Source organism: Acomys minous, assembly GCF_964271855.1.
Source record: "Acomys minous genome assembly, chromosome: 13".
Taxonomy (NCBI): Eukaryota; Metazoa; Chordata; class Mammalia; order Rodentia; family Muridae; genus Acomys; species Acomys minous.
Genome location: NC_140495.1, coordinates 9,204,718 through 9,230,212, shown reverse-complemented (window position 1 = coordinate 9,230,212; position 25,495 = coordinate 9,204,718). Strand labels below are relative to the sequence as shown.

The 25,495-nt window shown below is 49.4% G+C and overlaps 1 protein-coding gene across 2 annotated transcripts in view; it reads left to right on the top strand.

The window, feature by feature from the left end:
• OSBPL10 (oxysterol binding protein like 10) overlaps positions 1-25,495 on the top strand; it is a 242,041-nt gene that overhangs the window by 67,788 nt on the left and 148,758 nt on the right. For both annotated transcript variants that reach the window (XM_084754538.1, XM_084754537.1), the window contains exons 2-3: positions 9,998-10,173; positions 15,257-15,336. In XM_084754538.1, coding sequence (XP_084610664.1) covers positions 9,998-10,173; positions 15,257-15,336 — 256 coding nt within the window. The remainder of the gene's footprint in view (positions 1-9,997; positions 10,174-15,256; positions 15,337-25,495) is intronic.

The window sequence follows — 25,495 nt, the reverse complement described above, 5'->3', positions numbered from 1 at the left end:
AACCAAAAAAAAAAAAAAAAAAAAAAGAAAGAAACAAGGAAGACCCTAAAGTGCCTGTGATGCAAGCATGAGGACCTGAGTTCAATCCCCACCACAGCACTGGCAAGGACCTTGCTTACCAGCCAGCCCAGCCAATCAGTGAGCTCCAGGCTCACTGAGTGAGCTTGTCTCAAAACTTAAGGTGGGATGGATTGAGGATGACACTCATGCTGACTTCTGACCCCCACCGTCTTTTGGGAGTCACTGTTGTTTTTCTGAGACATACGAAACTGACGTAACAACGGTCTTTTCGTCTACAATGGTTCTTCAGTGTGACAGTAGTCATCTGAGTTTCTAAGTGGGTTCTGGGGTTCGGAAGCCTTTTGATTGGTAGTGAGTGAGTGGTTGGCACCATTGCCATCTGGTAATTAGTCTGGGTTCCTTAAAATTAATGTAGTCTCCTTATGGCGGTCCTGTGTCGAGAGCAGTTTCCAGCACTGCGCATGTGGATTCAGCAGCCACAGTGCACCATTCTCAGTGGCTGATTATCAAGCACTTTGCTGAAGCAAGGGCTCAGAACTGTAACGTGCTGTTTACATTCCTTCAAAGCAACCACTCGGGCTCCTTGAATACCATCCCGCCATCTTTCAGACATCATTTCTGTCAGGTTCTTGAGGTCAGGAGCAGAGTCACGAGGGTTCAGTACTGGGCATGATGCAGGTACCCAGTTGTTGGGGGAAGCAGCGAGCATCACATTGTAATTCCTTGTTTTAAAGATGGCTGCAGGGTGGATTGGCAGTTAAGGGAACTTTCTGATCTTGTAGAGGACCCAGGGTTAGTTCCCAGCCACCCACATGATAGCTTACAACCACCTGTGCTGTCAGTTCTTGGGATCTGACACTTTCTTGTTACCTCCATGGGCACCAGGCATGCACATGGTGCACGGAAATATATGCAAACAAAAAAACAGATATAGAATAAGTAAGTCTGGAAAAACTGTGAAGCCATCCACACCGGCTCAGGTCTAGAATTGTGTGTGTTCTGTGTGGCTGTGTAGATGCCATAGAAGAGGAGAAGAGATTTTTTTTTTTTCATTTTTATTTTCATTCCGTGGCTGCGTGGCACCCTGTGCTTGGGAGAGTGCCACGGCAGCAGCTCTGTGCTCTCTTTGTCTAAATGGACATTCAGTGGGTGGCAGGCTTGCTTCTGCCACACCTGGTTTCTGCCACACCTGGTTTCAGAGTTCAGGTTACCTTGGGGTGGTTTTTAAATGTGCCAGCATTCCTGCTACTTGCAGTAAAAGTCGGGTCACAACCTTCTCAAGGCTCTCTCTGCTTTTTCTAGGCTCCCTGCTTTCTACTGCTATCTACTGTCCCCTCTCTGTTTAATATCTGAATTCCTTGAGTCTTGGGTCCAGGCCCACTTCTCCCCAATTTCTCTTTCCTCTCTGCATTCCCTCCCTCCCTCACTCCCTCCCTCTCTCCCTCCCTCCCTCCCTCCCTCTCTCCTCCCCTCCCTGTTTCTGTTTCCTTCTATTATTCCCTATTACTGAGATCACATCTCTCACTGGCCTGGAACTTACCAAGTTGGCTCCAGGAGTCCCACGGTCCCCCTCTCCACTTCTCAAGTCCTGGGATCTCAGACGTGGGTCACAGTCAAGCACTGTGGTTACGTTTGTTGGTTGGTTGGGTTTAAAGTTGGTTTGGGGGATTGAACCCAGGTCCTCCTGCTTGTGCTTCCTGACTGAGCTCTCACGAGCCCTGGGTTCTCTTCCTTCCATTTATTTCTTGGTGGTGGGCGTTTATGCCACAGCACATATGTGTAGTAGGACAGAGGCCAACTTGTGGGATTGGCTCTTTCCTTCTAACCTGCAGGTCTTGGGGGTTAAGCTCAGGTCTTCTGCCTTGCTGGCAGGTGCTGTGCGTGCACACACACACACACACACACACACACACACACACACACACACACACAAACACACTCACTCTTCTCCCCCCCCCTCTCTCTCTCTCTCACACACACACACACACACACAAACACACTCACTCTCTCTTCTTTCTCCCCCCCCTCTCTCTCTCACACACACACACAAACACACTCACTCTTCTCCCCCCCCTCTCTCTCTCTCTCACACACACACACACACACACACACACACACACACACGCACACACCCTCTGAGAACTTTATGGTTCATACTGTTCCCATTGGAAGGATCAGATGGCCATGGTCTGTTTTCAGCATAAGGCACATTAAGAGTTGGTCAGAGTCACAGGTGAGCAGGAAGCACTAGGCCCCTCAGCCCTTCCCCGTCCTCTGCCCCCTCAGATGGCATTTGCCCCTGCTTGTTTCAGAATTCTGGGAACTGGAACACTACAGATGTCTGCCATGGGGATGAGCCCTTGGTCAGAGAAGGGGGCCCTCTCTCAAGCCCCAGATGATTCAGTAGGTAAGACTCAATGTCCTAAACCAGCCGGTGGGGAATTAGGGGAGGGCCGCGCCCTGGCCTCCTGGCCCGTGGGAAGAGAGAGCAGGAATCTCTCACAATCCAGGAACTTTAAAAACCATTGTGTTGTACCAAACCAACATGTCAGCTATTTATGCTTTTCTGTGTCCTGGCATCCCTTACTGCAGAATTGTGTGTTAAACACCTGCTGTGTGAATTTGCTACCATTGTAGATTCCAACCCCACCATCAGCTTCCAGCAGGTGGGATTCATCCCGTGTCTGGACGTTTCCCACGGAGAGAATCTGACCATATGTCCTCTTCTGCCCCTGGCCTCTTAAGCCTTCCATGATTTTTGAGGCTCCTGGCTGTCGTGACGTGATTCATTTCCATGGTAGACGGCCGTCACACTTCATCTGCGTGCCAGCTGATGGACCGACTGCTGAACGGCTTCCAGTTCCTGCCTGCTCTGGGAAATAACCGCTCTGTGTGTTTGCATGCACTTTGTAGGTGTGGATAGATGTGTTCCATCCTGTTTAGGAGCACCTCGCTGGGCTTAGGGGGAACTGCTCACATTCCTCCAGGCCCTGCAGGAGGGATGTACATCCTCACATTCTCACCGCTTGCTATTGCGCCCCTGGTTATTGTGGTCATTTGGTGCGAGGGAAATGGGTCTCACTGTGGCCTTCGTTTAAATCTTGCTGACGACCACCAGGCGTCTCTCCTCATACATTTGTGTGGGGTTTCAGCCTCGTGGACATCCCAGCTTTGTTTCTGTTGCTGTGGTAATGCACCTTGGCGAAATACAACCTAGGGAAGGAAGGGTTTATTTTAGCTCCCAGCTTAGGGTTTATAGTCCCTCGTGGCAGGGAAATCAAGGCAGCGGGGACTTGAAACAGCTGGACACATCACAGCTGTGGCCAGGAGTGTGCCTGCTTGATACTCAGCCGGCTTTCCCTAACACAGTCCAGGAGCATAGGGAATGGTGGCGCCCACTTGTGGCCTGGGCCTTCTCACCTCAGTTAATGGAATCAAGACAGCCTCCTGCAGACATGCCCACAGGCCACCCCCATCCAGACCAGCTTCTCACTGAGACACTCTTTCTAGAGGATTCTAGGTTTTGTCAGGTTTATAATTAAAACCACCCAGCACAATAGTCAGCTTTTCTGGGTTGGAGTCATCCTCCTCGGTGTGTCTGAGGGCTGAGGGCCAGAGAGGTTTAACTGAGGAGGGGGGGACCTACCCCAAATGTAGATGGGACCTTCCGGAAGTGGTCCAGAATGAGTCAAAAGGAAAACTGAGCTGAGCACAGGTGTCCGTTTCATTCATCTGCCTCTTCACTACTGCCACAGTGTGACCTGCCGAGTCATGCTTGTGCCACGTCTTCTCTGCCATGACGGTCTGTATCCCCTCAAACATTGAGCCAGGCCCTTTCTCCTTCCCTTAGGGCCCCTTGTCATGACAAATAAAAAAGTAAGTTAATTCGTTTTCTAACCATTCTTATATCCTTGTTGGCAAAATGGAGTCTCCTGGCTGGTTCTGCCTGGGCTATGGATCTTTTCCCTTTTTTTGAAAGTAGGATCTTAACGGTGTAGGCCAGGCTCACCTTCAGTGTGTATCTTCCTGCCTCAGTCTCCCAAGTGTTGGGATTACAGGTAGCAGCTGGCTTGCTGCTGTACTGTTGAGGAAGTTCTGTATATACTGTGTCTGTGTGTGTCCTGCTGTTTACTGGGTCTTCTGTCAAAGGCCTGTCAGAGACTGACAGTACTCTTTACCTGTCAGAGACTGTGTGACAGTACTCTTTACCCAGAAGCCCTGCTACAGTGCTGTTTGTTGGTAACGCACATAAGAATTTTGGGTTATTTTCCTGCCTGCCCTGGCTTTGAATTTCTGTCAGTCCTCTCTGACAGCTCTTAAGTGGCTCTTCTAGGCAGGAGTACAGTGGCTTTAGCCTGCTCTGCCTTCTGCTGCAACTTTGCCCAGGTGTAGGCAAACACAGGTGAGTGCAGTCTCCCTCCCTCACGGAGCTCCAGCTAAATCCCTGGCTAGTCTGTGACTTACTCCAAACAGGTCTATAGCCTCCAGCTCAGGAGGCCTCTGGTCTTCACTGCGCACCTGTGGGGCAGCTTTGGCATTTTTTAAAACATTTTTTTATTTAACTTCAATTTATGTATGTTGTTGTGAGAGTGTCAGATCTTGCAGTTACAGACAGTTGTGAACTGCTATGTGGGTGCTGGGAATTGAACCTGGGTCCTTTGGAAGAGCAGGCAGTGCTCTTGACCACTGAGCCATCTTCCCAGCCCCTAGCTTTGGCATTTTAACTAGCAGTGTTCCCAGGGGCTTTAGCTGCTTCTCCCCCACCACCCCATGGCACAGTGCTGTTTTCTGTTGGCCTGGCCTGGGTGAACTATTAGCATAGCAGGGCAGGCATGGGGGCAGCCAGATTCCGTGCTGTATGTACAGCCGACACTGGGGGACAGAGCTGGTCAGCCTCCCTAGTCTGTGTTGGAGAAGACAGAGCACCTGTAGTAGCCTACCTCTTCCTGTCCTGCTTGGTAAGGCCTTCCCCAGCGTCTTCTCACACAGTAGGTAACATGCTCACCACCCTCAGTCTAGGCCTCTTGACGGGAAGTGAAGATGGCTTCCGCTCCAGGGACCATGGGATTTTCTCCTCTCTTCTCTTCACCGTGCTCAAAGCCATTCCAACCCTGTACCCTTTCTCCAGTCTCCTTCCTCATCCCTAGAGCTCAGTCCCTCAGTCCTGGGACCCTCTTTCAAGTTACATCCTACTGACTGACTTCACTTCTGCCGTGACACCAGCGTCACAGCTGGGGCCTGAGTTGTATTTCAGAGAGTGATAGATAGCTCTCTCACCTCCCGGAGCCACTGCAGGAAAGCTGGTACATAATAGGCGCTCAGTAAATTATCTTGAGAGACAAATTGAGTGCTGGTGAGATGGCTCGGCTGGAGTAGTTATCTGCCACACAACCCTGAAGACCCTGAGTTCAATTCCCAGGGCCCGTGTGATGGAAAGAGAGAACAGATTCTTGAAAGTTGTCCTGTGACCTCTGCATGCATGCTGTGGCACATGTGTGCACGAGTACATGCACACGTGCGCGCGCGCGCACACACACACACACACACGTATACACACAGTGAAGATGAGGATTAAATAAGAAGAGAGAGACACCAAGGGCTAAGAAGGTTCCTCAGGTGGCAGAGTGCTTACCCAGCACGTCCTAAGCCCTCAGTATGACTTGCAGTCCACACATAAAGCACACATACTTGCTGAGCACTTGGGAGTTGGAGGATCAGAAATTTCTCAAGGCCATGCTCAGCCACATACTGATTTTCAGGCTGTCCTGGGCTACACGAGAACATGTTTTAGGGGAAACAAAAGAAAGAAAAGGAAAGATTAAACAAGTGAATCTTCGCAGTTTGGCTGTGGAACTAGAGCTGTCTCCTTCCAAACCTTGCTGACCTCTCTTTGGTCTCGTTTGCCTTTCACGTTAATACATTCACCCAGAGTGTGCAATCCTCAGGAGAGAGCCCAACAACACAGCTGCCTGCCCGGAGACTGAGCATGACTCTCCACGAGACAGTCAGTCTTGATAGTCAGCCTGCCAAGGGTTGGAGTCACCCAGGAGACACACCTCTGAGTCACCCAGGAGACACAACTTGGGGCCTGACTTCTAGGGAGTTTCTAGAAGGGTTTCACTGAGGAGGGAAGACCCACCCTGAATGTGGGCCCCACCATACCCCTAGGCTGGGATCCTGGACGGAATAAAAAGGAGAAAGCGAGCCGAGCGCCACCGTTCATCTGTTTACTTCTGGCCGTGGTCCCGATGTGGCTCCCTGCATCACACTCCTGCAGCCGTGCCTTTCCGTCATAATGGGACTGTGAACTAAAATAAGCTGTTGCCTTTGTCACTGCAGGGAGGGAAGTCACATGACCTGCCTGGTATGTGTGGCCCCCCCCCCCTTTAGGAGAGAGCAAACACAGACCCCACTGATGTTCCATTTTTTTGACCTCATCGTAAACTAACCAGGCAGGCTCATGGCGGGCAGAGCATCAGCTTCCGACACATGAGAGCCTGCACTTAGGAACGTGGTATGAGCAGAGGGAAGGGGTTGTCGTTGACTCTGCGATTGTAATGTGCGCACTGTGGGCGTCCATTTAGATTTTTATTATGTACATTGGGGAAGCGGTTTGTCTATGTGATAACTGGTTTTAAATTTCAGCTTTGGCACAACCTAGATTAACCCAGGTAGACGTTTACCTGAGAAATGGTTCAGATCAGGGTGGCCTGTGGGCGTGTCTGTGGGGAATTGTCTTGATAGCTAATCGATGTAGGAGGACCCAGCTCACTGTGGGCGACACCATTCCCTGTGGGAGGAGAGCCTGAGCTACACAGGGGAGGATCAGTGGCAGAAGGCAAGGAAGGGTTCGTTTCTCTCTGCTGTCACCTGTGATGTGATTAGTGGTGGATTGTGACCTGGAATTTTAAGTCAAAGAAAATGGAACCTTTCCCCATCTGGCTTTTCGGTCAGGGTATCTTAATCTGGCGACAGAAACAAAGCTAGAAGAGACTGCGTTTAGGATTGTAATATGTAGTGCGAGGGGTTATAGTATACAGTTAGGATTGCAATATATGCAATTAGGCCTTCCAGAAGAGCCTCTCTCATCTGCCTAGGAACCCTGCAGGGCCTCTCCTGCCTTGATCTGGCTCCTCCCTGTCACTCTCTTTTCTTCCCCAGAGCAATCATTTAAATTTAATTTAGCAAAGAAAATGTTGTCTATACATCACTTAGTTCACAGCAGTCAAATCGCATATTACAGTTCAAAGATCCTCTCTCTCTCTCTCTCTCTCTCTCTCTCTCTCTCTCTCTCTGCAGAGGTTAGGTTTGTTTCAGCTGTTCTCTGGAAGAAAAAAACCTTTAGAGTTTTATCTGGCAATTTCATTTGGCTAATGCAGAAATATGGTTAACTTTCTTCAGAATAAAAGCCATGACTTTCAGATATGTCTCCAGGCGGGACCCGACAGAGCTGTGACCTGGTGGGAAGTCAACTCTAATTTCTTTCTTCCCAGGAGCTGTGAGCAACAGACATGGCTTTTCTTAATGCTGGGTGGATGGCTACATCTGTCTGTGACTTCAGCTGACTTTACTTTCAAAGGCCATGTTGAAGGAACACGATGTCCCTCCATGTTTAAACCCTTAACCAGACACTATCCCATCCCTCTGATAAGATACAGTCTCAACTGTATTTAGAAAATAGTATGTGATTTCCTCCCTCTCTTCCCTCCTTCTTCCCCCCTTCCTTTCTCTTTTGAGACGGGTCTCATGTAGCAATCTAGCTAGGATAGACTCAAATTCACTATGTGGCTTAGAATGGCCTTGAACTCATTATCTCCTGCCTCTGCCTTCCACGTTCTGGGATTAAACACATGTGCCACCACACTTGACTATTTATTTATGTGTTTATTTTAACTTTGAGATGACTCAGTTTATGTGTATGGGTGTTTTGCCTGCATGTCTGTGTACCATGTGCATGAAGTACCCTTAGAGGCCAGAAGAGGGCGTTTGATGAGCCGGAACTGGTGTTACAGATAGCTGTGCACTGCTATGTAGGTTCTGGAAGTCCCCTGGAAGAGGAGCCAGGGCTTTTAACCACTGAGCCATCTCTCCAGCCCCATCTATTTATTTATAAGGCAGCGTGTTACAGGGTAGCTCAAGCTGGCTTCTTAAATGAGGCAATCCTCCTACCTCCACCTCCTGAGTCCTGGGATTACAGGTGTGAGTCACTAGGCCCACCCAGCTTGAAAGGAATATTTTAAAAATAGCTTCTTTAGTTCAGTTTGTGTTTTGAGCAGTTGGTAGACTGTTTACCCAGCATGCGTTGCATGAAGGCCTGGGTTGGATCCCCAGAGCTGCTTAAGCAAGGTTGGTGCATGTCTGTAAACCCTGTACTTGGCAGTCTGCAGCAGGAGGATTGCTTAAGAGTTTGAGGCTAGCCTGGGCTATGTAGCAAGATATTCCTCTCTGCCTAGAAAAATAATTTCATTTATACAGTACTTCAAAAAAGCTTCCAAATTGTTGCCTAACAACTTGGGTAGTCATTTGGGGAAAAGGAAATCAATTAAAAAAAGTTTTTTCATTCTTAAATAACTATGGTTACTTTTAAGTAGTCAGGGGTGGACCTGTGGGCGTGGCATCACTTCCCGAACCTCAGAGTCCCTGGGCATCCCCACTCCATTTTCCTGCTTCACACCAACGTGTGTGGTGTGGTTAGTGCTGCAGGGAGAACCTAGGAACTCCTATATGTGAGACCCGCCCCCTACAGCTGAGCCCCTCCTCCTTCATGTGAGGCCCGCCCCCTACAGCTGAGCCCCTCCTCCTATGTGTGAGGCCCGCCCCCTACAGCTGAGCCCCTCCTCCTATGTGTGAGGCCCGCCCCCTACAGCTGAGCCCCTCCTCCTATGTGTGAGGCCCGCCCCCTACAGCTGAGCCCCTCCTCCTATGTGTGAGGCCCGCCCCCTACAGCTGAGCCCCTCCTCCTATGTGTGAGGCCCGCCCCCTACAGCTGAGCACCTCCTCCTTCATGTGAGGCCCGCCCCCTACAGCTGAGCCCCTCCTCCTTCATGTGAGGCCCGCCCCCTACAGCTGAGCCCCTCCTCCTACATGTGAGGCCCGCCCCCTACAGCTGAGCCCCTCCTCCTTCGTGTGAGGCCTGCCCCCTACAGCTGAGCCACTCCTCCTACGTGTGAGGCCCGCCCCCTACAGCTGAGCCCCTCCTCCTTCATGTGAGGCCCGCCCCCTACAGCCGAGCCCCTCCTCCTTCATGTGAGGCCCGCCCCCTACAACTGAAGCATACACCCCTCACCCCCACCCCAAGATCCTGGTGCTTGCTTTTGATCTTACTGATTTCCAAAACCCTTGGGAGAGACTTGTCACTGAAAGGCTTGCATTTGGGTAAGCAGTGCAGTGGCTGGAGTCTGTCACATGGCCATGTAGCACAGCACATGTGGGAGATTTAGCCCTGGGTTCAGTGCTTAACAGTGTGTGTGTGTGTGTGTGTGTGTGTGTGTGTGTGTGTGTGTGTAAAGATATAGCTTTCATTCCAAAGGAACTAAGAGAGAGCTTATTCTGAGCCAAGTGTGAGTACCATGGCCTGAGAACACAGACTCAAGTTGCCCCAAGTGACGCATGTCCCCATGGAAAGGATTACATGAAATGATTCAGTCATAAAACAGAAGGTCACACACACATCAAGGCTTCGCTGACTGGTGGGGACGGCACTTAGGTTCCATCTGCTGTCTGGTGACGATGCTCTTAGCGTCTGGGCTGTTGAAAACTAGGGGTCTCCTAAGGACGTAAGGTATCCCAGGATCCATTGTGCTTGCAGTTGGTGCTCTCCTGTTCACTGGTCTCTCTGGGACCCGGCAAGAATTGCAGTCTCTGGCTTTGTGGATTGGGTGCCCTCATGTCGCTCATGGTTTGGTCACACTCTTACTGTGCTGTGTCCTCGGAACTGCTCGAGAGAGGAGTCACGTGCTGTGGTCTCTCTGTTCAGGTACTTTGTTCTGGATTTTGAGGCTGGCCTCCTGCAGTATTTTGTGAATGAACAGAGCAAACACCAGAAGCCCCGAGGAGTGCTGTCTCTATCTGGAGCCATCGTGTCCCTGAGTGACGAAGCTCCCCACATGCTGGTCGTGTACTCTGCCTCCGGAGAGATGTATAAGCTGAGAGGTATGTTCCCGCTCTGGTGACACCGTGAGGCCCGACTGGTGGCTCTTTTGTCTTTGTGGGGGAAATGCCTGCGGAGCTGGAGAGGTGACTCACTGGATAGAGGCTCCTGCTGCCAAGCCGACAGCCTGGGGTTGGTTCCCTGCTCTCACGTGATGGAAGGAGAGAACCGACTCCTGAAAGTTGTTCTTTGACCTGCACAGGTATGCCACGGCATGTGCGAGCTCACACACCACACACACACACACACACACACACACACACACACACACGCACACACACACGCACACACATACAGATACAGACACACACACACACAGATACAGACACACACACACACACACACACACACACACACACACACACACACACACACAAAATGCCATTAAAAAAAACTAAATCTCTCTGAAATCCAAAATAACAAGTCACACCTTTTTGATCCCAGCACTCAGGACACAGAGGCAGGAAGTAAGGAAGTGCCTTTGAGTTCAAGGTCAGCTTGGTCTGCAGAGTTTCAGGCCATCCGGGACGCCATAGTGAGACCCTGTTTCAAAAACAAAAAACCACCCTTAATAATTGGCGGGACTCAGTGGTGAAAGCACTTCCTTGCCTGTCCTTCCCTCCACCCTCCCCAGCGCCCCCCCCCACTTCCTTAGCTCCCCATTTCCCCCTCGCGGGGAGGTGGTATACACCTGAGGAATTGCTCAGGGAAGACAGAGCTGTGGGAGTTGGCTTAGCCCTGAAGTGCTCTCTCTCTCTCTCTCTCTCTCTCTCTCTCTCTCTCTCTCTCTCTCTCTCTCTCTCTCTCTCTCTCTCCCCTCCCCCTCTCCCTCTCCCCCTCCCTCCTTCCCTCCCTCCCTCCGTCCCTCCCCACCTCCTCACTCTTTTTTTTGGAGGGGGTGATTTTTTTCAAGGCAGGGTTTCTCTGTTTAGCCTTGGCTGTCCTGGACTTGCTTTGTAGGCCAGGCTGGCCTCGAACTCACAGAGATCTACCAGCCTCTGCCTCCCTGAGTGCCGGGATTACAGATGTGTATCACCACGCCCTGCTCCATCTCCCTTAATCTTCACCCATTGCCTTGTTGGGGCTTGTGCTGTACAAAGGAAGCAAGCCTTGCATGTGTCCTTGTGCCTTTCCCCCAGAGTTTCTCTATAGGCCTCTCTTTGCAAAGGACCTTTTTCTTCGTGATCTGCTCAGCCTGTCTCTGTCATAGCTCCTGCTGGGAGTCTGCTCTGTCAGTTCCCCGTTGGGCAGTTCTCAGTGTTGAAGTGCCTCTGAAGACTTCTGTGTGCGGGGTCACTGTGGAAGGGAACTATTGTACATTCTCAAGGCAGCTCCACTACACAGAAATGCCCGATCTGGTCATTGCAGAAGGATTCGATTATCATTTTTACCAGGATTTCTATCCTGGCTGCAGTCAGTTAAAGTTCTGATAAAATAATGAAGTAAAGCAAAAAGGTGTGTGTGTGTGTGTGTGTGTGTGTGTGTGCACGCGTGTGCATGTGCATGTGTACCTATGTACCTACCCCCCCCCACACATATGCATGCTTTTCTGTGTTAGTTACTTTTCCCTTTGCTGTGACAAAATACTTGAAAAAAATCACTTAAGGAGGAAGGGTTATTTTGACACACAGTTTGGGGGACACAGTCCAACATGGCAGTGAAAGCAGGCGGCTGTTGGTCACATGGCAATCACAGTCAGGAAGCAGCAAGATGCATGCTGGGCTCCGCCTTCTCCTTTTTTATTCAGTCTCAGCCTGAGGGACGGTCCTGCTTCACTTAGGTTGTGTCTTCTCTCAGTCAAAGTTCCTTGTAGATATGCATGCACAGGCGCGCGCGCGCGCGCGCACACACACACACACACACACACACACACATTCGCGAACACTCAGAAGTGTGTTTCCATGGTGATTCTAAGTCCAGTTAACTTGACAAAGATTAAGGAACACATTCGCCCGTCTGGTTCCTTCAGGCCCAAGCAAAGCCATGTTACTGGCTGATAATTTTGCCTCCTTATGTGCCCCTCCCCCCTTTTTTTGTTCTTCAAGTGAGAACAAAATACCAAAGATAGCCCCTTCTCACCCACCCTGGACTGTGCCTGGTGACAGCTGGGAAGCCACGCTGAGGGCCTGGATTCCTGCCTCTCAGCTCAATGTTCACTTGTTTTACTGCCAAACTTTACCACCCCAGAGATGGGACAAGTTAATCTCTCTGTATTATTTAGACATGCACCCTATCTCAGAAGCTATAAAACAACCCAAAGCTTCTAAATGAAATGAAAGTGCCTGCAGTTGAAGGCTTTGTTTTGTTTTGTTTCCCTCCCCCCCAAACCCCCCCTCCGCCTCTCTCTTCTGGGATTCCTGCAACACGCATTCCAGCTGGCTGGATTTATGTGATCTTCAGTGTCACTTTGCCATTTATTGCTTAATAAATTGTTGGTGTAGAAACTGTAGAAGGGAAAACTTAACAGTACCTCCCCTCCACATGTGTGGTTGGTAAAGAGACACGAAGAGAACACCCACTCATCCCATAATCGAGCCATCCCGATAGGTTGATGGATTGTTACTATTTTGTGGATTACTTGACTCCATTTAAAAAAAAAAGCTTTTGTTTTCATTTTTACTTGTGTGTGTATATTTATATGTGGGTTTGTGCATGTGAGTGCAGTGCCTGTGGTGGCCAGAAGAGGGCACCAGATCCCTGGGAGCTGCAGTTAGAAGCAGTTCTGAGCTTCCTGATGCGGGTGCTGGGAACCAAACTAGGGTCCTTTGCAAGAGCAGTGTGTGCTTTTAACCACTGAGCCTTCTTTCCAGACCCTTCCAGTTTTTTTTTTAAAGAGCAATTTAATAGCAATTTTGAAATTACTGTTAAAATTTACATGATGTAGTTACAAGTTTAGCTGAACTTTATCATTTTCAAAAATGGCAAGATAGTTTGTGTGTGCATGTGCGTGTGCGTGCGCGCGCGTGCGCATGCTTTGGCTTCTCTGTGTCCTGACCCAGTAGGTGCTCATGGTCTGTTTTCTCATTTCCCTAAAAACGATGGAGTTGGCTCAGTGTCACTAGTGGCACAACTTTGAGGAATATTTCTTTTATTTATTTATTTTTTTTGAGGAATATTTCTGATGGAGAAACTTTAAATAGTATTTCCTCTGTCTTTGGCAGTTAATTTCCCTAGCCCTACACTGTGCCTGTCATCTTTGGCTGACTAGTCTCTTGACAAATGTATAAAAAGCCCACATGGAACTGTGAGAGAATCTCTCTGTCTCTTTTGCCCTCCCCCACTTCTGCCCCCCCTTTCTTCCACCACCCCCTCTTTCTCTATTTCCAGTCCTCCCTTCTTTCCTTCCTTTTTGAGACAGGGTTTCACACTGTATCCCAGACTGTCCGGGAACTCACTGTGTAGCCCAGGCTAGCCTCACACTCACAGCTGTTTTCTGGCTTAGGTGGTTCTCTGTCTGAGTGCAGGGGTTACTGGCATGTGTCACCACATCTGGTCAACTTTTGAACTCAGGATTTCTTTTTAAGATTTCTCTTTTGGGTTTTGAGACAAGATTTCTCTGTGTAGCCCTGGCTGTCCTAGAACCTGCACTGTAGTGGACCAGGCTGGTCTGAAATTCATAGAGAACTGCCTGCCTCTGCCTCCCCAGTGCTGGAATTAAAGGCATGTGTTACCACTGCCCAACTAGGATTTTTTTTTTTTTATACACTTAGTGTTTTGCTTGCATGTGTGTCTGTGTATCACATGTGTGCCTGGTGCAGGAGGAGGCCAGAAGGGCAGGTTGGGTCCCTTGGCACAGACAATTGTGAGCCACCATATGAGTTCTGGGAACTTAACCTGGGTCCTCAGCAAGAGCTCTTGAGCACTGAGCCGCCTCTCCATCCCTAACTCTGGATTGCTTGCTTGGATATTCAAGCTGGAGCTGAGTTTTGGCAAATGGCACTTGGACTCATCTTTGTAAACAAGCGTACTTTCTACCGGAACAATTTTTTTTTTATAGTTACTATATGGGCAGTTAGTTTTCTAGCAGTATTATGTTGGTATTTGCAGTTAACTTGATAACTTAGATGTTTCTGGAATGTATATATTCATGATATTTAAGAATAATTGTGTGTTATTTGAGAAGTGTGTGTGTGTGTGTGTGTGTGTGTGTGTGTGTGCATGTGTGTGCAAGCCAGAGGGCAACATTGGGTGTCTTTCCTCAATCATTCTCCACCTTACTTTTTTGAGCTAGAGTCTCTCTTTGAACCTGGGGTTCCTCGATTCAACTAGGCAGTCTGTCTAGCAAGCCTCGGGCGCCCTCCCATCCCCACTTCCCAGCACTGGGGCTACAGGAATGTGCCAGAGTGCCCGGCTTTTTATATGGGTGCCGAGGATTTGAACCCTGGTCCTCAAGCTTGCGCTCCAAGCGCTTTACGCACTCCCAACTGATTTTAAGAAGCTAAGGTCCCACTCTACGCCCTAGCCACATTGGCCTAAGAACTTGACTCCTTAAGCCTTGTTGGCCTTGTACTTTAGATCCCTCTGCCTCAGCCTCCTGAGTGCTGGGATTATGGGTGCGTGCCGCCATGCCCAGCAAGACTTCTCACTACTGTTACTGTTGCCACACGGATAGCCAGGATGCCTCTGGGAGAAGTCTGAGGGTCTCCAAGGCAGCAGCTGGGATCTTCCTCTGCTAACTAATTGCACAAATCTTTGAGCTGGAGGACTGTACCTGAGCCTTGCGTTAGCCACCCAAGGTAGAGAAGCATTGAGAAAAAAAAAAAAGCGTGTGCGGTCCCTGCTGCTGCCTTGTAAATACACAAAGTGACTTTTCCAAAGGAGGTTGGGGGTGGGGCCGGGTGTGAAAAGACCTGATCATTAGTTACTGTAACTGGCATTTTGGGAGACAGTTTTGACGTGTGACGTCTGAATGCCGTTTGGTCCCTTTTGTCCGGCGGTCAGGCTGTTGGTGGATCTCGTGTTTGTGTTTACTCTCCCCTCCTCCTGCCCCTCCCCCCCCCCCCCGCACCCCTCCTAGTAGGTGGGTGTCTACACCGAGCCGTGCTTGGGAACGCTCTCTTCCTCTCTCCCTCTTCTCTATTTTAGCTGCCGATGCGAAGGAGAGGCAGTTCTGGGTGACTCAGCTTCGCGCCTGTGCCAAATACCACATGGAGACCAGTTCCAAGGTAGGTGAGCAGAGGAGGAGGAGGGCTCCTGAGTCACCTGGGTGGCTGTGTGGAACCCAGTCGTCCATTTCTCTCAGGGATTGGGGGCGACAGTATTGGGTACCTTAATTGTGTTCGTGCTCCTGCACACGTGTGTGCATGCACACACGCATTATGAATCCGGAGGTCGGTGTTGGGTGTCTTATTTTTTGAGACAGGGTCCCTCACTGAACCCAGATCTCATCAGTTCGACCCAGCTGGCTGGACAGTGAGCTCCCAGGATCTTCCTGTCTCTGGTCCCCCCTAGTTGCTGGGGTTACAGGCTGGTGTCACTGTGCTGGAATTTTACATGCCTGCTGGGGATCCGAACTCAGATCCTTACGCTTGTGCAGCAAGCACTTTACCCACTGAGCCATCTCCCCAACCGCTCAGTTTACTTTGAAAGTTACTCAATTGTCATCCTTGTCTTGCTGCAGCGGTAGAAGGCAGAGACACACAGATGCCGGGGCTCGGTTCTGTGGGCGTTACGTGGGTCCTCTTGTCCGTGCAGACAAGCTGCAAATTGGCCTGCCAAGAAGCTTGAGTAGGAGATCTCACCGTGGAGACAGGGCACCCTGAGGTGCAGTTCAGGAAGACACGGTTTTCTCACTGGTTCAGACTTAGCTGTGGCATCCAGTTGCCGTGTTTGTCTGTGTTCCATGTGTCTGACGGGCAGGCCCAGGGTTCACCTTGCATTCTTTCGTTGTAGCTGGCAATCGAACCTGTGGCCTTGCACTCACTACGCACTCGTTACCAATGGGCTATACCTCGTTCCTTCCATATGCGCTAACCTGTTTGCCTCTTAGCTAATGGTGCCGTGAAATGCTTTAGTGGTAGTTTAGGTCTCTCTGTACCCTGACTCCCCACTTCTGAGATAGGGACTGAGACTCACTGTGTAGCCCAGGCTCGCCTTGGACTCATGACAGATCTCTTGCCTCGGGCTGCTGGGTGCTGGTTTGTAGGTGAGAGCCACTGTAGTCGGCTTTATGCCTTGCTTACCTCTAAACCCAGTTGAGAACGGTCTCTACCACTGGCTCTATATTATTTTTGGAAGGAAACCCCTTGCTTGCTTTGAACAGTTGCCCTCTCTTGTAGCACGCCTCTTGGCCTGCGCTGAGCTGATGCTGCGGGGGCGAGCACTGTAGGCAAGTACCTTCTTCTAAGGCCGTTCCCCCTCTGACTGCTTTCTGGGAATCAGAGAGGGAGCCTCTGGCTATTTCCTCAGAATTTTATAAATGCCTAGACAGGGCAGTTTGTTTTCCCCTGTAAGCCTCTTCCTTTTCCTCCTCCTCCTCTTTTTGTTGAGAGAGTCTCATTTGCTCTTTAGCCAAGGATGATCTTGGACTTCTGAGCCTGTCTCTGTTTTGTAGCCCAGGCTAGCCTAGGGCTCTGACAAATGTCTTGAGTAGTGGGATTGCAGGGGTCTGAGTCTATGACTGGCTTGTGTGGCTCTGGGGACTGAACTCTGCGCCCCATGCGTGCTAGGCTAGCCCTTTTCCAACTGAGCCACACCCCCAGCTCTCCACTTTGTATTTTCACAAGATAGGTGAAAATAAAATACAAAGGTTCAACCTTAACCCATTGTCAAACATGCCTATTGGAGAGGACTATCCTTGTGTGCGCTTGGTGGGCTCAGGTAAGTGCTGGTGTGTGTTGCTCTGTCTCTAGCTGTATCTATATCTCATTTTATATGAATGGAATCTCCCTATTTGACACATGGGTCAGCTTTAGTCATTTTAGGGTGCTGAGTGGTGCTCAAAAATTGGGTATCACTGCTTTATTAATTTGTCTGAAGATTTTTCCTTTCCTTCCCTTTTCTTGGCTCTTTGGAGACAGTCTCAGGTAGCCCAGGCTGGCCTTGAATTCCTGATTACAGGGGTTATAGGCATGTGCCCCTATGTTCTGCTGTGCTCTCAATTGTCACAGACACTGCTAAATGGCCGCTTAAAAAATGGTTGCTGTAGAAGTCGGAGAGGTGGCTGAGTGGTGTAAGGCGCTTGCTGTTCAGGCATGAGGACCTGAGTTCAGATCCCAGGGCCGCTTAGAAGAAAGTCATGCCTGTGCCTATCAGCCCAGCACCGTGGATGGCAAAGATGAGAATGCTAGCCTATCTAGGCTCTGTGAGGCCCTGACTCAAGGAAGCAAGGCTGGGAGTGATGGAGCAGAGACCAGGGTCCTCCATGACCTCTGCTGGTAGGCTGCTCACTTGCTCACACATCACGTTCTTGTTACACACGTAATGATAAAAAGTAACTAACTTACGCTCTCACTGGTTTAGTGGTAACGGTTTGCTTCTCCCACTCAGGAACTTTTAACAGTGACAAACAGTTTTAGGTGCCACAGGTCAAAACGGGCCCATTTTCATTCCATCAGTTAGTTGTGCCTCTGGCTCAGCATGCCTTCAAGTGTGCATAGAACACATGCTAACTTTTTAAACTGAGGTCCCTGTCCATGCTAACTCTTTACCTCAGAGCTATTCCCTGTCCACTTGTCATACTTGCATGTAAGCTTTCTACTTTATTCTGTTTCTCTGTCAAGTTAATTTCCCTTCTTGATTTTCACTTGCTCTTTGTTTATTTTTTTATTTATTTTTTAATTAATTAATTAATTTATTTATTTATTTATTTTGCTCTTTGTTTATGAAGGTTTAAAAAAATCTATTATTGCTACTGTTAGCTATTTTCTCCTGGAAGGATATTGTCATGTTGCATTTTTAATATTTTTTGAGACAAGGTCTCACTGTGTAGCCCAGGCTGGCCTTGAGTTCACAGCCTTCTGATTCAGCCTTTGAGTGCCAGGATTGCAGATAGGCCTCTCCATAGCCAGCTGCTTTCTCAGCTTGAGTAAATTTCTTGCTAAGTGGGACACTTAAAATTTTTTATGGTCAAGTTTCTAAGAATCTCTACATTTGGGTCTTGGTTTTGCGTTGTGTTTAGTAAGGGCTTCTCTGCTGCCAAAACTTGGAAAATGTTTGTTTTCTTCTAGTGAGTTTGTGGTTTATGGTTGTCTTTAAATTACCAGTTTATTTGTACTTTGTTTTGGGAGCAGGATGTGGTGCAGAGAACAAATCTTGAACAGCTGCATAGTTAATGAGTCGCTGGAGGGAGGGGGTGGATGCAGACTCTGAAGGGAAATTTGCTTTCTGGGTAGATGGTCTCCGGTTCCTTTCAGGAATGTGGGTGAAGGTATTAGGGCAGGTGGGCTAATCACTGGGGCTTTCTGGCCAGCAGCTAGCTGAAAAAAAAAATGGCAAGGAAGGTCCAGGCTCAGTGAGAGACCCTGCCTCAAAGGAATGAGGTGGACAGTGCTGGAGGAGCTTGCTGTGTGCACATACACACACGTACATATACTTGAAGAAAATGTGTATGTAACACACATACACACACACACACACACACACACACACACACACACACAGCGCCACTTTCAAGCTCTCAGTGGCCACACTGGGCTGTTGACTTATGTATTAGACAATTCCATGATCACAGAAAGTTGTTGGACAAAGCTGCGCAAAGTTTCCATTATTCCTAATGGTTTCTCAGAAAGGAATTTCCCAGTGTCTACTTAATCTCTTGAACTGGGTAACACCTTCCTGCACTCCTCCCTCCCCATCCCTTCCTCCCCCTCCCGCTTCCTCCCTGCTGTGAGGTCTGGTCTTCTCTAGGGCTGCAGCAAGGTCTTGACTGCCTTCACTCCTCCTGTGGCCTTGTCTGTGCGACAGGAAGAGAGAGCCTTTCGTAGCCGACGTGGAAACTTCTGTCCTGTGGCATGACTTCGTACACACTGGAGCTGTGTGTGGAGCAAGCCACTGCAGGAGCCGGGATGGCTTCCCAGTGTGGTGGTCGCTGGTTCCTTTAGTGCTCTGGAAGATGAGGGCAGCATACATCCCTGTCTCTACCTGGCTTCTCCCTTTCCTGGCATGGCCTACTGCCATGGGCTTACGAGGCCAGTGGTCCCCAGCACACTGTCTCTGGTGTCACCTTGCATTGTCCGTGCTGTACTTGCAGGGTCGGGGTATCCTCCTGACCACCGTTGTGCTGTTCTCAAGGTCCCTGTCCTGTGACAGCTCTTGACCCCAGAGCCATTGTGACTTGTTCTTTGTGCCCCCACCCCTGGCTGGGGCTCATCTGGGCTGCAGCTTCTTCACTGTGGCTCCCAGAGAAATCTCACCTGATGCTGTTGTGATCCACTGCAGGTGGATCTAATCCAGTGGCCCCGCTCTGTGAGTGCCGGCTTTGGTGCTTTCCTGCCCTGTCACTAAGACAGTGTCGGCTAGTATTGGTATCAGGGATAGTAGTGTTGGTCATGGTTCTGATGGGCTTGTGTTCTTCGAAAACAGACCTTGAGGTTACTCGTTTTCCTTAGTATTAACAGTGTTAGTGTCCTTGCATGTACAGAGAACAGATTCTCCAGGTAAAACTCAGGCGTAACATTAGAACAAAATGCACTCCAATGATGATGATGATGTTGTTGTTGTTGTTGTTATTATTATTATTATTATTGTTGTTGTTGTTTTGAACTCACCAGATTGGATTACAGGCCTGTGCTACCACGCCTGCTTCAGGCAAACACTCCCCTACTTACTAAGCTGTCTCCTCAGTCCTGCTTTCACTTGTTGGCTCTCAGGAATAACATAGCTATGAGCCCCTGTATGTGGGGGTTCATGTATGGTGTAGGAGGGTTCATGTATGTTCTTACTCTTTAGGACGTGTACCCCAAACACACCGTTTTCTACAGCACTCACTGCCCCGTGGTCGTCATCTTCTTCTTCTCCTTCATTTTTTCCTACTTGTGTGTGATCTTTCTGCCTACATGTATGTCTGTGCACCGCATGCATGACCACTGCCCTCAGAGGCCCAGAGATGGCATCGAGTACCCTGGAATTAGAGTAACAGGTGAGATGGTTGTGAACTGCCTCGTGGGTGCTGGGTATTGAACCCGAGTCCTTTGGGAGAGCACTCAGTGCTCTTAACTGCTGACTTACATTAATCCTCTTAACTCTCCAGCTCTCTTTGGCGTTCTTGTTGTTTTATTTTATTTTATTTTCCCCCCCCAAGATAGGGTTTCTCTGTGTAGCCTTGGCTGTCCTGGACTCACTGTGTAGACCAGGCTGTCCTCGAGCTCACAGAGATCCCCCTGCCTCAGCCTCCATCTCATTGACATTCTGGTTTTTGTTGTTGTTGTTTGTTTTTTTTGTTGTTGTTGTTGTTTTGTTTTTTTGAGTCAGGGTTTCTCTGTGTAGCCTTGGCTGTCCTGTACTTACTTTGTAGACCAGGCTGGCCTCGAACTCACAGTGATCCTCCTGCCTCTGCTCTTTGACATTCTTATCAGAGCATCTGATTTACTATACTTTTGCTAACATTTGCCTGGCAGCAATGGGGTGGGTGTGAAGTGCTTGAGAGCTCTCTGTCTCTGTCTCTCTGTCTCTCTCGGTCTCTGTCTCTCTGTCTCTGTCTCTGTCTCTGTCTCTCTGTCTTGGTCTCGGTCTCTCTGTCTCTCTCGGTCTCTCTGTCTCTCTGTCTCTCTCTGTCTCTGTCTCTTTGTCTCTCTGTCTCTCTCGGTCTCTGTCTCTCTCGGTCTCTGTCTCTCTCTGTCTCTCTCTGTCTCTGTCTCTCTGTCTCTGTCTCTCTGTCTCTCTGTCTCTCTGTCTCTCTCTGTCTCTCTGTCTCTGTCTCTCTGTCTCTCTGTCTCTCTCTCTCTGTCTTTGTCTCTCTGTCTCTGTCTCTCTCTCTTTGTGATTTCTCATTTGCATTTCCCTAATGAACACTGGTGTTGAGAGTGCCTTACTGTATGCTAATCAGCCATCCATATATCTTCTTTCAAAATATGCTTATTAACTCTGTATATTGTTTGTGATATCTTTTTTTTAAGATTTATCTATTATTTATACAATATTCTTCCTGAATGTTGGCCTACCCACCACAAGAAGGAACCAGATCTCATTATAGATGGTTGTTAGCCACCATGTGGTTGCTGGGAATTGAACTTGGGACCTTTGGAAGAGCAGATGGTTGCTCTTAATTTCTGAGCCATCTCTCCAGCCCCTTGTGTGATTTCTTTTAAAGCTGAGTCTTCCGGGCATTTTATGTACTCTAGCTTCCAGGCCGACTTTTGTCAGATTATGGGTTGACATTTTATGTTTTTCATCTTTTTTTGACACGTGAGAGTCATTTGTGGAGTACCAGGTATGAGGGACAGGTATGAGCTGGGGTTTGGTTATGTCTCGGCTGTTCATACTGTAACTAGCCTGTCATCTCCGGCTGCGGTGGGAGTAACAGACTTCCTTAGGCTCACTTCCCAGGTCAGCACACTGGACAAAGGAATGACGTCAGCACTGGGGTGGAGTTAGCATTATGATGTCAAACAGGTCACGGATATAAATTCCTCCTTTTTGGGGTATATGTGGGGAGAGGATGTGCGGTTCCCATGAATGCATGCCGGGACATTCTCTAGTGTCCTTCCTCAAGTGCCTCAACTTTCTGTTTGAGGTGGGGCCTCTCCTTAGCTTGGAACTTCATGGAGGAGGCTAGAGCCTCTGCTCAGCAAACTTCTGGAGATCTGTCTGTCTGTCATCTTGCTGTCCCTGGGATTATGAGGATGTGTCACTGTGCCCAGCTTCCTATGTGGATGGCGTGGGGACTGAACTCAGCTCCTTGCGCTTGTGAGGCAGGTGCTGTACTCATGTACTCCCTAGCCCTATGCACCGTTTCTTTCTGTGACACAAACATGCACATCTGTGTGAACAAGTGTTGTGGATGGGTGGCTGCACTGTTGAGCTAGGTCCTACCTGAAGATGAGTCACAGAGAGTAGCGATTCTGAATCACCCCTGTAGCGACTCAGAGACCCCACTGTCATGACGTTTCCTCAAAAAGTCTGATAAGCTGCCCCAGTGTTAACATTTCATCGTTGCCTCAGAAAGTTCCAGCAGCAGCCAGTGGTAGAGCCTGGTAAGCTCAAAGCCCCAGGCATAATCCGTAGTACAACAAAAACAAACGTAAAGTCCCAGAACAAAACTAAAGCTCATCTATTTTGGTGGTGTTCATATTGTGTGTGGTTGTGAGTGGCTCTGATCCCACCCTCTGAGGGGTTGTGGGATTAAACGCACACGCGCTGTCGAGGGGGAGGGGTGGACAGCACTGGCTGGTACCCGCCAGGGCTGGGTTTCACTGAGAGAGGAGAGTTAGTCGGTTATCCATGGGAGCGTGGACTGTGAGTCGGAAGGATAACAAGGGATTGTCAGTCAGCCTCTCGTGTTTGGAGTTCAGAATCCATATTGTGTCTGTCACTCTCTCGTGTAGAACCAGGCTAGTTTCCGTGAGGGGCGCTGAGCTGACAGGTTGGGGGACGTCTGCAAGATTGGATCCCGTGAGACAATTGCCCAGGAAGCCTTGTGATGATGATTATTATCAACTTGGCAGGATGCAGAATCACGAAGAACTGAGCCTCCAGCCGAGCCTGCTGGGAGTTATATTGATTGTGTTAAACTAAGGTGGGAGGGCTTGCCCACTGTGAGCAGCTCCGTTCCCTGGCTGGGCTCACCCACTGTGGGTGACTTCATTTCCTGGCTGGGCTCGCCCACTGTGGGTGGCTCCATTTCCTGGCTGGGCTCGCCCACTGTGGGTGGCTCCATTCCCTGGCTGGGCCCGCCCACTGTGGGTGGCTCCATTCCCTGGCTGGGCCCGCCCACTGTGGGTGGCTCCATTCCCTGGCTGGGCCCGCCCACTGTGGGTGGCTCCATTCCCTGGCTGGGCCGGCCCACTGTGGGTGGCTCCATTCCCTGGCTGGGCCGGCCCACTGTGGGTGGCTCCATTCCCTGGCTGGGCCCGCCCACTGTGGGTGGCTCCATTCCCTGACTGCTCCTTGACACTCCCAACAGAGTAGAGTCTTTCTCCCTTAAGGTGCCCAGTCTCGGTATTTCTCCACTGTAGCAGCAGCGGAAACTAATGCTTTGCCCGAGCCTGGAAATGCACAGCCTGCACATGGGACATTTCTAGAAGGCAGCCAAGTCTCTAAAACAATCAGATGATGACCTTAAAAAAGTAGTTTTTAAAAAAATGTTTTAAACAAGAAAACTTGTTGAAATTGGTAAAAGTGTTAAAAGCCATGGGTGAGGAAGTTGGGCCATTAAGGAACCAATCAACAAAACCAAACCAGACACATACACATGCCCATGCGCACACACTCTGTGCACACACTCTTTGGAAAGATGTCCAAAGGGCTAATGACAACAGCTGAGTGGCATTTAGGACTTGGGGTTGAACCTGAACTTTACGCATACCCTTTGAGTCTCTGAAAATGCCATACTGTGTATTATTTATTACATTATGTATTTAAAGATGTAGCTATTTAAATGATTAAAATTTTAAATTAGCAAAGACATAAGAAATGTGGAGCCTGGAGCTGGGATGTAACTCAGAGGCAAAGAGATGGGCGAAGGAAGCCCAAGTACAGTTCCCAGCACCCCATAAGCTGAGCACAGTGAGCAGTCTGGAGACAGAGGCCGGGAGTTATTCTCAGCGACATAGCTCTAGCTGCTGGGATACATGAGATGACATTTTTAAAAGCAGGGGGACTAAAGAGGGGCCTCAGTGATTAGAATACTCACTGCAGTTACAGAAGACCTGGGCTCAGTCCCCAGCACCCATGTAGAAGCTCACAACCGCCAGTAACTCCAGTCCTAGAGGACCTGATGCCCTCTTCTGGCATCCAAGGGTACTGCATGCATGCGCTTGTTCAAACCTGCATGCAAACAAAAATAGAGCCAAGGTGATTGCCTGGGTGCTGGGCTCTCTTCTGCATGGGAAGCATCAGTAATATTTGCATACATAGGTCAAGCTAGTCTCCGTGTCTACAGGGAGACGCCTCACCCAGGAGTTGCCACTAACTTGTTTCTCATTACATTGAAAGTCTTCACACCAAATGCCCTTGATATTTGATAATCCAGATTTCTTGCTGATTCCTGTGCGGCTTCTATTCTTGTCCCTCTGGTCTGATTTTACTTGATATGACTGGATGCATTTAAAGTTTAATGGGCTTTGGGGATGTGAAACTTACTCTCCTTTATTTGAATTAAATTCTGACCCATGATGCATGCTGGGCAGATGCCTCCTCAGCTGGGTTGGTGAGGTACCTGGCCTATTAGAGGAATCAGCCCCTTGTAGTCCTGTTTGTGAATCTTTTCCATCGCCAGGTGACAGGGAGGGTGTTAGGACCACAGGTTGAAGGGGTTGAGTAATGGGTCCACTACGAATTTTCCGCATATTCGCGCATGCATCACACGTGCATGCATGTAGGAGGTCAGAAGTCAATGGCAAGTGTTTTCCTCAGGCATTTCCTACCTTATTTTTAAAATTACGTTTACTTATGTTGAATGGGACACCATGTGTGGATGCGAAGGTCCAAGGGCGTCTCCCTACACCATATTGGTCCCAAGGATCAAATTCAGGTCATCAGACTTGGCAGAAAGCACCTTTACCCGCTGAGCCCCTCTGGTACTTTTCCCTTAGTTTTAGAGACAGATTCTCTCACTGAGGCCTCAGGATCCTCCTGTCTCCCCAGGGCTGGGTTACAGACCTCTCCCACCACACCCTCCTCCTGCTCCCCCTAGGGGTGGGTTACAGACCCCTCCCACCACACCCTCCTCCTGCTCCCCCCCAGGGGTGGGTTACAGACCCCTCCCATCACACCCTCCTCTTGCCTCCCCCAAGGGGTGGGTTACAGACCCCTCCCATCACACCCTCCTCCTGTTTCCCCCCTCCCACTGGACCTTACTTCCCCCTACCCCCAGACAGGATTTCTCTGTGTAGCCTTGGCTGTCCTAGAACTCACTTTGTAGACCAGGCTGGCCTCCAACTCAGAGATCCACCTTCCTCTGCCTCCCAGGTGCTGGGATTAAAGGTGTGCATCACCACCACTTGCCTGCAATTTTTTCTTTCAAGACAGAGTTTCTCTGTGTAGCCTTGGCTGTCCTCCACTCACTTTGTAGACTAGGCTGGCCTGGAACTCACAGCTATCTGCCTGCCTCTGCCTCCCGAGTGCTGGGATTAAAGGCGTGCACCACTACGCCCGGCCCTGGCTGCAACTTTTAAGAAGAATTAATTTCTTATTTTTTTTGAAGTTATATAATTATATCATTTCCCC